Source organism: Rhinoderma darwinii, chromosome 1 (assembly GCF_050947455.1).
Source record: "Rhinoderma darwinii isolate aRhiDar2 chromosome 1, aRhiDar2.hap1, whole genome shotgun sequence".
Taxonomy (NCBI): domain Eukaryota; kingdom Metazoa; phylum Chordata; class Amphibia; order Anura; family Rhinodermatidae; genus Rhinoderma; species Rhinoderma darwinii.
The window spans coordinates 304282079-304300280 of record NC_134687.1 but is presented as its reverse complement, the minus strand read 5'-3'; the positions used below and the strand labels follow the sequence as shown (position 1 = coordinate 304300280).

The 18202-nt window shown below is 41.1% G+C and overlaps 1 protein-coding gene across 2 annotated transcripts in view; it reads left to right on the top strand.

The window, feature by feature from the left end:
- The window catches only part of POLRMT (RNA polymerase mitochondrial), a 74623-nt gene that overhangs the window by 51872 nt on the left and 4549 nt on the right, over window positions 1-18202 (top strand). For both annotated transcript variants that reach the window (XM_075825460.1, XM_075825461.1), the window contains 9 exons: window positions 650-817; window positions 3275-3445; window positions 4578-4817; window positions 7579-8364; window positions 8446-8568; window positions 9613-9735; window positions 9827-10006; window positions 10152-10238; window positions 11201-11314. In XM_075825460.1, coding sequence (XP_075681575.1) covers window positions 650-817; window positions 3275-3445; window positions 4578-4817; window positions 7579-8364; window positions 8446-8568; window positions 9613-9735; window positions 9827-10006; window positions 10152-10238; window positions 11201-11314 — 1992 coding nt within the window. The remainder of the gene's footprint in view (window positions 1-649; window positions 818-3274; window positions 3446-4577; window positions 4818-7578; window positions 8365-8445; window positions 8569-9612; window positions 9736-9826; window positions 10007-10151; window positions 10239-11200; window positions 11315-18202) is intronic.

The window sequence follows — 18202 nt, the reverse complement described above, 5'->3', positions numbered from 1 at the left end:
GCACAGCAGATAATTTTTTTTCTGCCCGTCCCCTGGGACTTCTATGGAAAAATTATTATGTTTTTGTACTCCGCGTAAAATAATTTCTTCTTTTGAATTCATTGGGGGGGGGGGGACAGCTCTCACCCTAATTTTTTTGGGCCCCGGACTCTTGTTCTGGTTCTTTGCTGTATTCTCCCGGGACCTGGATGTGGTGGTGGTCTTTGATCTTCTACTGCTTCTATACAGACTATAAGTCTTGTCTGTGGTAAGAGTATGGCCTGCATGGGCGGTGCCAACAGTTTTTTTGTTTTTTTTTAGTTTTTTTTCCTACCTATTGTCCGTCTCCTACTGGCAAGGGCCTACACCCATGGTGCAGTGGCCCCAAATGAATTCCACAAGAAAAATATTTTATAGCAAGTACAAAAAAAACAATTCTACCTACTCTTTATCTTTTATCTAGTTTACCAACATCTCCGATCTTCCTGCTGAGCCAAACATGTATATTATTTGGGCAATCGGAAGCCTTAATTTATAGAATGTCTATCAATTGCCTGTTCTAGGTGTCCCGCCTCAGAATGTTTCTCTGGTTAAAATGTGCAGATTTGCATTTGGTGAGCGTTGACTATCATTTTGATGGATTATAACACTGATGTTCTCTATTTTTCAGAGGGAAGTGCTGAATGGTCTACGTTCTGGATGGCAAAAGGACCTGCTCCATGCTTTCCATGACTCAAAGAATCACCTGGCAAAAATCAGCAAGAATTCACGCAGAATAAACCTATTCCCCTATCTATGTCTGTTGGATGAGGAGAATTATGTAGACATTATGCTACAAGTTAGTAGAGATGTATTTTAAAAATAAAAAGCAGTGGGAAAGCCTAAACTGTGGTTGTGAAGGAGAACATTCAACATACAGTACATGTTTTACCTTTATTACTGTAATCAATATTTGGGTTCCTCTAAGAAACAAGTAGTATCACAGAGTGGGAACTCATAATAAAACATAGCCTTTATTCATTATCCCTGGAGTTTGTCCATAAGTAGTGTATGGTACCACGCCATCTAGATATAATTATCTGGCTACTCTAGGTGATTATTGTGCATTGCTTATTTGATTCAACGCTGGTTGAATCAGGGGTATTTTTTTTGTGTATCAAGACATAGACTCTTACATAGACTCTTACATAGACTCTTACATAGACTCTTACATAGACTCTTACATAGACTCTTACATAGACTCTTACATAGACTCTTACATAGACTCTTACATAGACTCTTACATAGACTCTTACATAGACTCTTACATAGACTCTTACATAGACTCTTACATAGACTCTTACATAGACTCTTACATAGACTCTTACATAGACTCTTACATAGACTCTTACATAGACTCTTACATAGACTCTTACATAGACTCTTACATAGACTCTTACATAGACTCTTACATAGACTCTTACATAGACTCTTACATAGACTCTTACATAGACTCTTACATAGACTCTTACATAGACTCTTACATAGACTCTTACATAGACTCTTACTCTTACTCTTACTCTTACTCTTACTCTTACTCTTACTCTTACTCTTACTCTTACTCTTACTCTTACTCTTAATCTGAATAATGAATAAAGGTTATGTTACATGTTTTACCTTAGCTACCCCTGTAAAGTTATAGACTATTCTTTAGGAAGGTACTAAAACATATCAGATGTTTTGCAGTTATGTAAGCACCAATGGTAGCATGCACATTTGCGCTCCATTCACACGAATTCTGAATACAACTCTCAAAGGATATTATGGGCCCATACTTTATCTATGTGTGCCTCCGAATTTACACAGAACCTCAGAGGTTCGTGCATACATATTATGTAGTGCATTCTACCCTAGAGGTATTGCATCCAGGGAAGAATACGGTTCCTTACAGAGACAACATATGGTGGCATAGGTAGTGAAATACAGTTCGGTGCTGCAGACCCGTAGGGTACTTCGTGCAGTGCTGTAGGTCTGTGTGCACATGGAATTGCTGTGTGCATGAGCTCCTTTTTGTACATGATATGACCAAAAAGCACAGCATGGATCCAGAATGGTTCAAAATAAAGTAAGAATGCGGCTGTCAGCAAGCATGTTAAATATGAACCAGATCCAGGGGTGTATACCCATAAGGCATCCAAAACATAATATATGACCGAGAAGAGAACAAATGCCAATACACAAGAACATTTAGAAAAATGAGCAAAATATTTTATTCAAAATAACATATACATACAAGAATGATAAAAAGAATCCATGAACCAACAGGTTAAAAAGACCAAACCGCCATACAATGTATAAGGAAGGTAACGTCTGAAGTTGACGTGTAATAATAACAACCAAGAGATATGATCTAATAATCAGGGTACATACATGCATGAGTATGAAATGAAACATTAATGAAAAAATGCAAGAAAATATGTGAACATCAAGCACATACCCATAGATCAACCGGATGGAAGCACGGCGATGTGTCTGCCCCAACGCGCGTTTCGGCGCAACTGCCTTCGCTACCCCCAGACGAAGGCAGTTGCGCCGAAACGCGCGTTGGGGCAGACACATCGCCGTGCTTCCATCCGGTTGATCTATGGGTATGTGCTTGATGTTCACATATTTTCTTGCATTTTTTCATTAATGTTTCATTTCATACTCATGCATGTATGTACCCTGATTATTAGATCATATCTCTTGGTTGTTATTATTACACGTCAACTTCAGACGTTACCTTCCTTATACATTGTATGGCGGTTTGGTCTTTTTAACCTGTTGGTTCATGGATTCTTTTTATCATTCTTGTATGTATATGTTATTTTGAATAAAATATTTTGCTCATTTTTCTAAATGTTCTTGTGTATTGGCATTTGTTCTCTTCTCGGTCATATATCCTTTTTGTACATGTTTATCTTGAGTGGGACTATTAGTACTATTATTTTTGCTCAACATAAGGGAACATGCCTATTTGATCGCAGAAGAGGTATACTTCTGCAATAAGGATATATTCACACACGGCAGATTAGTTGCAGAAATGTGTGTGGGGTTGTTTCTGCAGCACGTGCATTGGTTTCTGGAAGTCCCATTCAGATAATGTATCAAATCTGCCATGTGTGAATATACCATTAGGAATACACATGAACTCTAAATGATTCTTTTATGAAAAAAGGCTTCATTAAAAGCATAATCCGTGCTAGTTCTATACCTAGATATAATTTGTACCTTGTAATTTGTATCTCTTCTTAAAATTAAGTTTGCTTCTCCATAGACCTTGTTCAAGATTCCACCTACAGGAGAATCGTTCTTATTGCTGTCTCAAGATCTTGGAATGAAAATTTACAATCGGTTTTCGATCCGCAGACAGTTACAGGGAAGTCATATGGACAGGATTCGGGGTTTATATAAAGAGTACAGCAAGTTGTTATCCGAAGAGGGACAGGTAAGTTGTATTTCATCTGATGACCACTTATGGGAATTCTGATGAGACAGATACTTTTACTGTTCTATTCATAAGGTACATGCTTGTAAAAATGGATGAATTTCATTTGCTAATTTTCTGCCATACACTGCCCTCTGAAAATGCCACGCGGCCCCCCTGTAGGCAATTGTCACGCGGCCCCCCTGTAGGCAATTGTCACGCGGCCCCCCTGTAGGCAATTGTCACGCGGCCCCCCCTGTAGGCAATTGTCACGCGGCCCCCCTGGTAGGCAATTGTCACGCGGCCCCCCTGGTAGGCAATTGTCACGCGGCCCCCCTGGTAGGCAATTGTCACGCGGCCCCCCTGGTAGGCAATTGTCACGCGGCCCCCCTGGTAGGCAATTGTCACGCGGCCCCCCTGGTAGGCAATTGTCACGCGGCCCCCCTGGTAGGCAATTGTCACGCGGCCCCCCTGGTAGGCAATTGTCACTTGGCCCCCCCGGTAGGCAATTGCCACGCGGCCCCCCCCCCTGTAGGCAATTGCCCCGCACCCCCCCCCCCTGTAGGCAATTGCCCCGCGGCCCCCCCCCTGTGGGACAGTAAAGTGAGGGACTTCTCCCGGATCGGAATCCCCGGCCCTGTGGCCGGGGATTAGGGATTCCGCTCCTCCTCCTCACATGCACTTCAGTGCGGGAGCTCCAAGAGTGAAGGAGTAGGAGGCGTGGACAACAAGACAGGAGGAGGAGGCGGCGTGTACTATGATTGATGACGCTCCGTGTCTTTGCTCAGCCAGCACTTGCTGCTGTGTAGAGAGACGGCGCGCCATCAATAATGTCTACAGGCGGCGGGACCAGAGGAGGCGGAGCTCTGAAGAGCTCATGAAACATCCGCCCGGCCCACTGCCTGTAAATGTAGTTGACATGCCATGCCTTTCTCAGCCGGAAGTGCTGGCTGAGCAAAGACACGGAACGTCACAGGAAATTACAAATTTATCCTGAGTGCGGACACGTGACCGCAGATCAGAACAGGAGAACGCTGGCACAGGTAAGCATACACTACATTAGAAATGTTATTAAATATGTCTAAGTTAAAATTGAAATAAAATGTATTCCTGGACAACCCATTTTAACGTCATACCTGTGTTTCACATGCAGATCTCTTCCCTTCTTCCAAGGGAGTTGTGGGAAAACTTGGAACACGAAAAATTTGGAGGCTCATGTTCGCCACGTGTACACTCCCAATGGCCTCGGTCTCTGATAGTGCAGTTGGGAACACACCTGGTAGAGCTAATGGTCCAAACAATAAAATTGAAAAACAACATGTTCAGTCCTAGGAGTGAACCAAAACTCATACCAGTACTGTACCACATGTATTCTTTTCGTAGCACACGCCAGGTATGTATATTTTACAATGTACTTGTGTTAGTATTTGTTATGTGAAAATGTAATGTAGAGAATACACAAAAAAAATTATCTTCGCAATTCCCCACCCAATATTCCCCTATCCTATTCTGTCTCATATTGCATTTAAAGAGGCTCTGTCACCAGATTATCAAATCCCTATCTCCTATTGCATGTGATCGGCGCTGCAATGTAGATAACAGTAAAGTTTTTTGTTTTTTTTTAAAAAACGATCATTTTTGGCAAAGTTATGAGCAATTTTATATTTATGCAAATGAGCCTTTCTAATGGACAACTGGGCGTGTTTTCTCTTATTTCCAAGTGGGCGTGTATTATGTTTGTAATATCTGGGCGTGTTTACTTGTTTTACTAGCTGGGCGTTGTGAATAGAAGTGTATGTCGGCATCATATGAAAAAGAAATGGCAACCGCACACTGCGAACACTAATGCCACCTAACCCACAAATATAAATGCATTACTGCTAAATCTACTTACAAATAGGGAGGTTCTTAGTGCACATTTTGATCAAAAAGTGTTAGCCCACCTGCCACGACAAGGCGACCTCTGTAAGGTGGGAACCTACGCTGCACATACACCCAGAACTGGGACTAAGCCTACATATATATCTGGGGATGGTAGGAACCATAATATATTATAATCTACTTAAAAAAAGAAAAAACACCCTAATAACCCCCCCCCCCCCCCCCAGAAAAAACATGTTTGAAACTGCAATTCCACTAACAAGGCCATGTTCTATATGTTCTAGATCAAAATAAACATTCAATATATGTTTAGAAAGTAAGGTTTGCAATTGGATTTAAAATTGGCTCAATGACCGTATCCAGAGTGTTGTGGACAATGATTACTGCTCTGAATGGTCCCCGGTTATAAGTGGTGTACCCCAGGGTTCAGTGCTGGGACCACTATTTTTTTACTTGTTTGTTAATGATATTAATAGCACTGTTTTTCTATGTTTGTAAATGACACCAAGTTATGTAATATAGTACAGTCTGTCAAATATGTTCATAAGTTACAAGCTGACTTGGACACAGAGTGTTTGGGAATCCACTTGGCAAATTAAATTCTGTGTTGATAATTAGCACGCCAGGTGCATAACTTTTATATTTATCTGCATGTACCATATGTTCTAGGAGTAGTACAATTTGGGATAATGACTTGCAGAGAAGAATCTAGGTGCACTTGTAGATCATATACTAACTAAACAGCATGCAATGTCAATCAGCTGCATCTAAAGCCATTCGGATACTGTCCTGTATTAAGACTGACTCACGGAACAGGGACATATTACCGCTTTACTACAAAGCATTAGTGCGGCCTCATCTGGAATATGCAGTTCAGTTCTAGGGACCGGTTCATAGAAAGGATGCCCTGGAGTTGAAAAAGGTACAAAGAGGAGTCACAAAATTGATGAGGTGCATGGAGAATCTTGATGTCTAAGGCGGAACATGATGATTCTACACAAGTATATTAATGCCCCATACCAAAAATATGGTGAAAAGTTGTTGTTCCATGTGGAGAAAAAAACGTTCAACCTTTTAGAGGTGACAAGCCTTCTTTACCATAAAAGCTATAAACCTGTTGAATAGTCTACCTCAGAAGCTGGTTTTAGCAGTAATCGTCAATTGTTTTTTGTTTTGTTTTTTAAATGTTGATCCAGTGTGATCGCCACTTGAAGGAAATTGTTCCATTTTAGGGCAGATTGTGTCATGCCTTATGGGGTTTATTTTTGCCTTCCTCTGTATCTCAAGGGGCTAACAATATAAAAAAATGTTCCCTAATCTTTAACTTCTCCTGGTTGATCTTGATGGACATGTATTTTTTCAACTATACTATTTAAATAAAGCCCCTGTATCTTTCACGAAAAAAAAAATACAAAAATCACTTTAGGAATGATTTTACACAAAGCATTTTTTTTTATTTTCCAAAACCCAGTATGCTCTAGGTATGTTTTTTTTTTCCATAATCTTAACAGATTATGTATTAAAAGAGAAAAAAATTATTTATATGTACATGCATTCACATGTATTTGCGCAGTAGCCTTTTTAGAATACCTTGATCCAACGCCGCCTTATACGTTAGTGATTTATTGCTTTAGATGTGAGAGCTCGACCAGCTCCTATGGCATTACATAAAGGGAGACCTAAAAAGGTCTCTGGCACTCACTTGACTATTCTCATATCTTCCTTAGGGCTCAATGGATCATGGATGCACAGCCAATTATTTTCAGCAAATGAGGACCAGGCAACCTCATGCTAGTGATTGCTTGTGGTCCACTAGGTTAGACCCCACCAATCAGACACTTTATGGTGTATCGAATCGATACACCTTAAAAGTTATCTGTGGGATTACTCCTTTATTGATATCACTAGATTATTATGCTATCCACCATTATCTGACCTTACAATATGTAGTGTTCGTATACCGTATGTTTATGTCAAAAGTTCTAAACCGTTTCTTGGTGAGGGGACAAGTACTTACATGCTGTTTAAAAAGGTGCTTCCTTGACCGATTTTCTTCAACAAATTCATCTAACAGGCAGTTAGATCTCTAAATTAGAACAGATTTATTAGATGTCCTAATAACACTAAGCTAGTATGTGTAATAGAAAATAACACTCATAGAATGCTCCCCAAACTCTAGAAAAAAAACTTGCTGCTTAGAATAGCCTGATTTTCTCCCCCTATTCTGTGTTATCTTTCTTCCCTCTGATATACCCATATATTGCTTTCCACAGATTGGCCTTATTAAACCACACCCAATTTACAGCCAAATACTGTTGGATGCCGGTGAGACACTCCTTACTTTTGAATCCGCTGTAATGCCAATGCGGTGCCCTCCATTACCTTGGACATCGCCCCAGTTTGGAGCCTACCTGCTTTCTCCTGCCAAACTTATGCGCTGCAGTGAGGGAGCAGTACAGCATCAATTGCTCTTGGAAAAAAGTGCCCCTGGGCAACTGTTTCCAGTGCTAGATTCTCTTAACCAGCTTGGAATATGTGCATGGCGGATTAACCAACCTGTTCTTGATATCATTGTGTCCATATTCAATGATAAAGGCAGTGAAAAACTGGACATTCCTCTACCTCTCTCGGAAGTTCCTTCGCTTCCAGTTCAAAATCTTGGGGCACAGAGCTCTTGGGACAAGTTGACATATCAAAAAGAGCAGGCACGATGCAGGAAGAAAGCAGCAGAAATGTTTAGTCTTCGAATGGACTCCCTTTATAAACTGTCTATTGCCAATCACCTGAGGGATCAAATTTTTTGGTTCCCTCACAACATGGACTTCCGTGGCCGTACCTATCCTTGCCCTCCATATTTCAATCATTTAGGAAGTGATGTGACCCGTGCTTTGCTGTTGTTTGCCGAAGGCCGACCCCTTGGTCCAAATGGTCTGGATTGGTTGAAGACTCATCTCATCAACCTTACTGGCCTCAAAAAGAAAAACTCTCTCCAAGAAAGGAAGCAGTATGTAGATGAAATCATGGATGACATACTGGATTCTGCTGATAGACCTCTAACTGTGAGTTTTCAGAAAATTAGTTTCCCATCACCTCATTTCTCTTACTATTTTTCATATTCCTTTTTTTCTTCTTTTTTTTAGGGGAAGAAATGGTGGATGGAAGCAGATGAACCTTGGCAAACATTGGCATGTTGCATGGAAGTTGCAAATGCATCCCGCTCTTCAGATCCTACTAAATACATATCTTCTTTTCCTGTTCACCAGGTAGTTTTGACAGCCCTGACTTTTGGGTAGCCCATTTAGTAGCAGTCTGTATTCAGAGACACAGGAGGTGACTATGCTGCTTTTGTGGAAGGCAGTGTCATCTTAGTCATCTTAGATAATCTTATTCGGACAGAGCTACATAAAACATTGAGTAAAGTGTCATGAACATGTTAAAAAGCTAAGCAGTAGTTCACAGACAGAGTTGTGTTCTTGCTTTAAGGGGTTGTAGATGATAACAAAACCATGGCTGGTTTCTTTAAAAAAATAGTGCCACATTTTACTTTAAAGGGGTTTTCTCAGAATTAAAAATTATTGCTTATCCACAGGATAGGTGATAATTGTCTCATCGCTGGGACCCCCACCGATTGCAAAAATAACGGCGGCCCCGAACCCCCCCCTGTTTCTCCTCACTGCTCGATCGAAGTGAGGAGGACATTGAGTGTAGCCGTGGTCGAGCATGCGCGTGCAGCTCCATTCAAAGTCTAGGGGTGTGACGGAGACAGCCGAGTACAGAGCTCGGCTGTTTCCGTCATTCTTGTAGACATTGAATGCAGCAGCGGGCGCATGCTTGACCACCACTGTATTCAAGCTCCTCCTCACTGCGAGGAAAGGGGGTGCACTGAGGAAGAAAAGGGGAATCTGAACCCAAGTTCTCACGATCGGTGGGGGTCCCAGTGATCAGGAAAGGATCACCTGTTCTGTGGATAACTTTTGATTCTGAGAAAACCCCTTTAATGGAACGGATCTGCAGTACCAGACACAACCCATGAGACTTTGAGTCAAATGCCTTCTGTATGTGTAGAATATACAATTAAATTCATGCATTTGACTTTATTGACTTCTACTTTTTGTGACCATACCCCTAACTCGTCAGATTTGCTAAAAATCTTCTAACCCTGCCTTCAATAATTTTCATAAAGTAGAGTTGTACTTATGTTCGACAACCGTGTATCCTCAATATTGCATGACTGGCTTCCTTGAAGTTTTAAACCGTTTCATTAAAGATTGCATGACTGTGAATTTATATAAAAAACATTTCTGTAGGATGGATCATGTAATGGTCTCCAACATTATGCTGCTCTTGGAAGAGATGAAATTGGAGCCAGGTCTGTAAACCTTATGCCCAGTGAGATTCCTCAAGATGTATATAGTGGGGTTGCTCAACAGGTAATATACTACTTGACCGTTGTGATGTAAGTCCTATGCATAAAATTGGAGGACGTTGTTTCATTTGTCTGTTTCTGCCTTTGGTCCTCAGGTGGAGGAATTCCGCAAAATTGATGCCAAGAAAGGAATTAAAATTGCTCAGGTTCTTGAAGGGTTCATTGGACGTAAAGTGGTAAAGCAGACAGTAATGACGGTGGTGTACGGAGTGACTCGATATGGAGGGAGGCTTCAGATTGAAAAAAGGCTACGAGAGTTGGAATCTTTCCCACAGGTCAGTATTGTGCTTTGGGACTGGTGTAATGTACAACATTCAGGGTGACCTCTTTTTATATTTTATATACTTGCCCCACATATTCTATGTACAATCCTATGTTTGGGGTTAAATGGGTAAACTAAAATAATTTCTCTTCAACTAGGAATATGTCTGGGAGGCCTCCCATTATCTGGTCCAGCAAGTGTTCAGCGGCCTAAAAGAAATGTTTTCTGGCACAAGATCCATTCAGGTACCATAACCCTCCAATCAAAGATTGTAAAGGTCAAAAGAAGTTGTACTCCACCACGTCTCCTTAAAGAAATCTAGTGACCAGAAGGAATAATTGTGTGCAAATGGCATATCATTCCCAGAAACTTGTCAATGTTAATAAATAATAAGGGACGACCCAAGAGACTACAATCTGTCTGCCAAGTTGATGGATTGCCTAGAGTGATCAGGAAATGTGCATATAAAGTCTGTATTTATTGATAGAAAATCCCAATGACTACTTTGTAAAAGTGAATAGAAGGGGCTGTAGAGGGAGTTTACGGGAATGCCGTTACAAGGCTAAAGACGCTACTTTCCTGAGTCGTGTGCTTAACCAACAAACCCAATAATGCATACAAGGTGGGCATAATATAAGTAGGATATTGCAATGGGACAAAAGTACCAAAAAATTGGAATAAGATGTGAAGGAACAAACCGGCAACAATGGGGCAGATTTATTAATATATTCTTAGTCAGACAGGATAAAACTGGATTAAGTTAGTCTCAGTGATGCACACTGTATGACGCATCTTTCTAGATGTTAGACACTTAATGACTTGCGTATTTTACACCAAAAAATTAGCCTATAACAAAATGGAGTATAAAGTGTCAAACACAATAAATGTGTGTGTGTGTGTGTGTGTGTGTGTGTGTGTGTGTCAGTTTTTAGGCATAAATTCAGCTCAATGTAAATCTTAGCCAATGCGCCTAATTTTTTAAGACTGTCCAACAGAAAAACTAACCTTGTTTACCATAGCAACCAATCACACTGCAGCTTGCATTTCTCCAAACGAGTTTGAGAAATGAAAGCTGAGATCTGGTTGGTTGCTATAGCAAAGAGGCCAGTTTTTCTGTCCGAAAGTAAAGCGATTTCTTCTACAACATAGACAATTTTAGGTAAGTTATTTATTTTCCAATTGCAACTTCTTCTCTCCCTGTACTTAGCACTGGCTGACAGAAAGTGCTCGGTTGATCTCGAAGTCTGGAAACACGGTAGAGTGGGTGACACCTCTAGGACTGCCCATCATACAGCCTTACCACCGTAGCAGGAATGTCATGGTGAGAGAGTTCTCTTCTATTGCTGTATTATAAAAACTGAGGTTATTTAGACTAAAAGTGTTATGAGCTATGTAAGCACACTGCTAATACGAGTCTCAAGAACCATTTGTTTGTTGAACCTACATTTTTCTGTCTGAGAATTGCATTTACAGTAAATCCCTAATCCACTTCTATTCTTCTGTTAGCCCTTTCACTGGCAGGTTTTTTGAGACAAGTTTCACACTTTTGACATGCACAAATAAAACCTGAATAAAAAATAATCCCCCCCCCCCCCCCCCCCCCAGATATTTCCTATAAGCACTTGGCCCGTTATGAAATTGCTACTCAGCACTTTACACACATGTGCACATTCAAACTATTTTGCATCAAAGCAAAAAATTCAGGTTTGTGGCTTAACTGGTTGCCGACACAGGACGTGAATACTCGTCCTGAGCGGCGGGTACTTGGCGCATCAGGACGCGTATACTCGTCCTGTGTGACAGCCAGTGTTCGCGTGGCAACGGCTGTAATACACAGCCGCAGACCCGCTCTATCGGCGGAGAGAAGAGAACCTTCTCTCCACCGTTAACCCCTTGATTTCCGCGATTAAAGCTGAGCATCATTTAAAGCTAAAGTGAGGAGGGGGTCTCCCCTTTGATCGCGTCATAGGAAATTCCTGTGACGCGATCAATGGCTATACTTGGTATAGGCAGCCAGCCCAGGGTCCATTGAAGGACCCCAGGTCTGCCTGACTGTATTTCCTGTTGTTAGGGCATACTAAGGTATGTCCCAACAACTGCTTGTGTACAATCAGTACACAGGCTAATGTACTGGCATATAGATATATGCCAGTACTTCAATGTTCAAGTTTTTTGTTAAATAACATTTTTTTTTTTTTTAAAACATACACAGAAATGCACGTTTTTTACAATAAATAAACTTTTCAAAACAAAAGTCCCAAAACATGGAATAATATACACATATTTGGTATGGCCATGCCTATAACAACCTGTACAATAAATATATATCGTTATTTATGATCGGTGTATTGTGTAAAAAAAAAAAGAAAGAGAACTGCAGCGGATCTGCTTTTTTTTTTTTTTTTCCTACATTTTTGCCAAAATAAAAATGCATAGAAATAGGATGATAATGTAAATGTAAGAAAAATGGTACCTACATAAAGTACAACTCGTCCTGCAAAAAACAAAGTCTCATACAGCTACGTTGGACAAAAAATGAAAAAGTTATGAGCGCCGGGATGCAAAGAGGAAAATATAAAGAAATTGTTCAGTCCTTAACCCCTTCCCGCATTTTCACGTACAGTTACGTGATGGGAACTGGTCTTTTCCCGCAATTCCACGTAACTGTACGTGAAAGAGATGGAGCTGAGCCAGCGACATCACCGCCGGGTGACCGCTGTATGTTACAGCTGGCACCCTAAGGTATCGGCCAGGACCAGAGCTAGCCTCCGATCCGACCGATTAACCCCTCATATGCTGCGTTCAATAGAGATCGCAGCATGTGAGGAGTTTATAGCCACTGGCAACGTAATCGCTAGGTTGCCGGTGGCTGCAAAGGCGATCGGAGGCCTAATACTTACCTCCCGGTCTGCCAGTAATGGAATCCTCCTATGCGCCGTCGTCGTCGGGGCCCAAAACGCTTCCGGTACCATCGGCAAGATGGCGCCGGCTCAGCTTCCGGCTCAGAAGCTGAGCCGGCCTCATCAGCAGTGGGTGTCCGCTGTATGTTAGAGGACATCCCACTGTAAAGGCAGGAACCGGAGCTAGCTCCGATTCCTGCCATTAACCCCTTCAATGCAGTGGTCCAATGCAATCGCTGCATCAAAGTGGTTTGTATGAAATCGGCAGCCTGCCATGCGATGGTAAGGCTGGCGACTGCTACTATGGCAACAGGAGGCCTAAAAATGGCTTCCTATCTGCCATTACGGAAGCAGATTAGGCCCCGCCCGGAGGCGGAGCCTGATCGGCTTGCTGTCAGTGAACAACTGACAATTCTAATACATTGTACTACATAGGTAGTGCAATGTATTAGAACATCAAACAAACAGTTGGAGCTTCAAGTCCTCTAGTGGGACTAAGGGCTTGTTTACACGAGCGTGTTATTCGTCCGTACGACGCGCGTGATTTTCACGCGTGTCATACGGACCTATAATAGTCTATGTGGCCGTGCAGACAGTCCGTGATTTTTGCGCAGCGTGAGTCAGTTGAAAAAACTCACGACCTGTTCTATATTTGTGCGTTGTTCGCGCATCACGCACCTATTGACTTCCGTGCGAACAGCGTGATTCGCGCAACAGCAGTGAAAAGGATGAATGAAAACATCCAAATGGAGTGTCATAATGATGGCGGCTGCGCGAAAATCACGCAGCCGCGCATCTTATGGTGATGACACACCAGCTGTTAAGTGCCTTTTGCGCACGCAAAACGCCACATTTTTTGCGTGTGCAAAATGCACACACTCGTGTAAACGAGGCCTAAAGAAAAGTGTAAAAAAAAAAGTAAAAATAAAAGTTGTGAAAAATACAATAAAAGTTTAAAATAATAAAATAAAACACAATCGCCCTTTTTCTCTTATCAAGTCATTTATTATTGAAAAAAATAATAAAGCCATACATATTTGGTATCGCTGCGACCGTAACGACCTGAACTATAAAAATATTATGTTATTTATTCCGCACAGTGAACGCCGTAAAACAACAAACTAAAAGATACTGACATAATTGCTATTTTTTGGTCACTTTGTCTTCCAAAAATTTAAATAAAAAGTGATCAAAAAGTCGCATGTACCCAAAAATGGTACCTATAAAAACTAGAACTCGTTTCGCAAAAAACAAGCCCTCATACATCTCCGTCGACTAAAAAATTAAAACGGTTACGGCTCTCACAACTTGGCGACAGAAAAAATCCATTCTCTTTACAAAAGTTATTTCATTGTGCAAAAAGTTGTAAAACATAAATTCCGCATCACCGGAATTGGACTGACCCGCAGAATAAAGCTAACATGTAATTTATAACGCGTGGTGAACGCTGTATAAAAAGAACTAAAAAAATATGCCAGAATTGCTGTTTTTTGGTCACCTTGCCTCCCAAAAAAAAGATAGCAAGTGATCAAAAAATCGTATGTACCCCAAAATGGTACCAATAAAAACTACAGCTCGTCCCGCAAAAAAAACAGCCTTCATACCACTACGTCTATGAAAAAATAAAATGAGTTAAGGAAAGAAATAATATGCAGTTGTGCCGACCCGAGGGGAACATTTCTTCTGTTTCAAGTGGCGAATTATCAAGGCCCCTAAAATTAGGGAACCAGGAAGGGTATGGCCCAAACATATCTGCTGGAAGCGACGGTGCCCGTATTATACCAGGACAACACTTCCCAGCAAAATTCCGCAAACTGCAAAGATGCCGAGTGTGGACCAAAAGGGGGATAAGTAAGGACCATTTATTAGTGCGACACCGGCCTGTGCAGAAAGGATTGTGTCACAGCGTAACAAATATCTATGGATTATTTTTTATTTTATTTTTTTTACCCCATTATTATACCACCTGACTATGCCCCTTATATACTCCGCCCGGCTTACATGTACCCCCACATTATAAACGGAAACACCAGTAAGACTCCAAACAAAACTACTACCAAGCAAAATCCACGCTCCAAAAGCCAAATGGCGCTACCTCCCTTCTGAACTCTACAGTGTCCCCAAACAGCAGTTTACTTCCACATAAATGGCATCGCCATACCCGGGAGAACCCTTTTAACAATTTTTGGGGTGTGTGTCTCCAGTGGCATAAGCTGGGCATGACATATTTGTCACTGAAATGGCATATTTAGGGAAACATTTTAATTTTTACTTTGCACCTTCCGCAGCGCAATCATTCATGGAAAAGGCCTGTGGGGTGAAAATGCTCACTACACCCCTTACTAAATGCCTTGAGGGGTGCAGTTTCCAAAATGGAGTCACTTCTCAGCAGTTTCTTTTATTATTTCACATCAGAGCCTCTGCAATTGTGATCCAATACTTTGTAAATTGCCAAATAAGGCCTTAATTTTACATGGTACTCTTTCACTCCTGAGCCTGGTCGAATGTCCAGACAACAGATTAGGGTCACACGTAGAGTGATTCTATAACCGGGGAACACAGCATAATAATTAGAGAGCTGTCTTGTTATGGTGGCACAAGCTGGGCACCACATATTGGCATATTTATGGAAAAAAAATCCCATTTTCACTCTGCAACATCGAGTGCACACCAATTTCTGCCAATCACCTGTGGGGTTAATATGCTCACTACAACACTAGGTGAATACCTTGAGAAGTGTAGTTTCCAAAATGGGGTCACTTCTGGGGGGATCCACTGTTTTGATCCCACAGGGACTTTGCAAATGCGACATAGCGACCAGAAACAAATCCAACAAAATCTGTGCTACAAAAGCCAAATGGCCCTCCTTCCCTTCTGAGCCCTGCCGTGTGCCCAAACAGCAGTTTATGACCACATATGTGGTATTGCAGTACACAGGAGAAATTGCTTTACAAGTGTTGGGGTGCTTTTTTTATTTATTTGTTGAGAAAATGAAAAATTTTCAGCTAAAACTACGTCTTATTGAAGAAAAAGGATTTTTTTTATTTTCACTGCACAATTCTAATAAAATCTATGAAACACCTATGGGGTCAAAATGCTCACTACACCCCTAGATGAATTCCTGAAGGGGTGTAGTTTCGTGAATTGAGTCACTTATGGGGAGTTTCCACTGTACTGGTATCTTAGGAGCTTTGCAAATGTGACATGGTGTCAAGAAACCAATCCAGCAAAATCTGTGCTCCAAAAGCCAAATGGCCCTCCTTCCCTTCTGAGCCCTGCCGTGTGCCCAAACAGCAGTTTATGACCACAAATGGGGTATTGCCGTACTCCAGAGAAGTTGCCTTACAAATGTTGGGGTTCTTTTATTCCTTTATTTGTTGAGAAAATGAAAAATTTGAGCTAAAGCTACGTCTTATTGGGGAAAAAAAAGGATTTTTTTTTTAAATTTTCACTGCCCAATTCTAATAAAATCTATGAAACCCCTGTGGGTTCAAAATGCTCACTACACCCCTAAATGGATTCTTCAAGGGGTGTAGTTTCCTAAATGGAGTAACTTTTTTGGTGTTTTCACTGTTTTGGTCCCTTAGGGGCTTTGCAAATGCGACGTGGCCCCCTGCAAACCATTCCTGCTAAATTTGAGCTCCAAAAGCCAAATGGCGCTCTTTCCCTCCTAAGCCCGGCCGTGTGTCCAAACAGCCGTTTATGACCACATGTGGGGTATTGTTTTACTCGGGAGAAATTGCTTTACAAATGTAGTGGTGCATTTTCTCCTTTAGTCCTTGTGGAAATTAGAAAAAATTAGCTAAACCTACATTTTCTTTGAAAGAATGTAGATTTTCATTTTCACGGCCTACTTCCAATAATTTCTGCAAAAAACCTGCGGGGTCAAAATGCTCACTATACCCCTAGATAATTTCCTCAAGGGGTATAGTTTCCAAAATGGGGTCACTTTTGGGGGATTTCCACCGTTTTGGCACCGCAAGAGCCTTTCAAACCTGAAATGGTGCCTAAAATATTTTCTAATAAAAAGGAGGCCCCAAAATCCTCTAGGTGTTCCTTTGCTTCTTAGGCATGTGCTTCAGTCAATAAGTGCACTAGGGCCACATGTGGGGTATTTCTAAAAACTGCAGAAACTGGGCAATCGATATTGAGTTGCGTTTCTCTGGTAAAACTTTGTGTTAAAAAAAAAAAATAGCTGAAAAATGAATTTCTGCAAAAAAAAAAGAAATTTGAACATTTCACATCTACTTTGCCTTAATTCCTGCGAAACGTCTAAAGGGTTAAGAAACTTTCTAAATGCTGTTTTGGGGTAAAGTTTTCAGGGATAAAGTTTTTAAAATGGGGTGACTTATCGGGGGGGTTTCTAATATATAAAGCCCTAAAATCCGCTTCACAACTAAACTGGTCCCTGTAAAAATAGCCTTTTGAAATTTTCTTGAAAATGTGAGAAATTGCTGCTAAAGTTCTAAGCCTTGTAACGTCCTAGAAAAAGATGTTCAAAAAAAGATGCCAATCTAAAGTAGACATATGGGGGATGTTAGTTAGCAACAATTTTGTGTGGTATTACTATCTGTCTTACAAGCAGATACATATAAATTTAGAAAATGCTAATTTTTCGCTAAATTTTTGTATTTTTCACAATTAAATACTTTGTTACTGGCAAAATTTGCTCGATACATTAAGTCCAATTTGTCACGAGAAAACAATCTCAGAATCGCTTGGATAGGTAAACGTCAGATTCGAAAAAATTGGCTGTGTCCTGAAGGCCAAAACAGGCTGCGTCCTTAAGGGGTTAAAGGGAATGTGTCGCTAGAATTTTTTATTTTTTTTTTCTAGTTAAACAATTATTATTTAAGTGATTGCACATTGTTTTAACGTTTTACATTTTTTCACAAGTCAGGAAATATTATAAATTAGATTCTAATTTATAACATTTCCATGTGCTGGTCATTAGAGGGAGCAGTTCCCAAAATTGCAGCATGGTCACTGTGGTAAAGCAACCTCATTGCTTTATGCTGCAAATTTGAGGTAGACACACTCGCTCTAGTGTCCTCACACAATCCCCCCTCCCTTATTCTGGCTAGTGCCAGGAGAAGGAGGGGGTTGAATATTCAAAGCGCCTACACTGTGTGCCGCCATTTTCTGAGCGACTGCACAGTGTAGGAGGATTATATACAGTACTAAGCAGACAGTATAACACGAACATAAATTATCTGCTCCTGCCGCCTCCGCTCCTTTGCCTTGCGCCTTTGCTTCCTTGAACATATGGCCGGAAGCCGCGGCTGGAAGTAGTCATCAGAGGCTTCCGG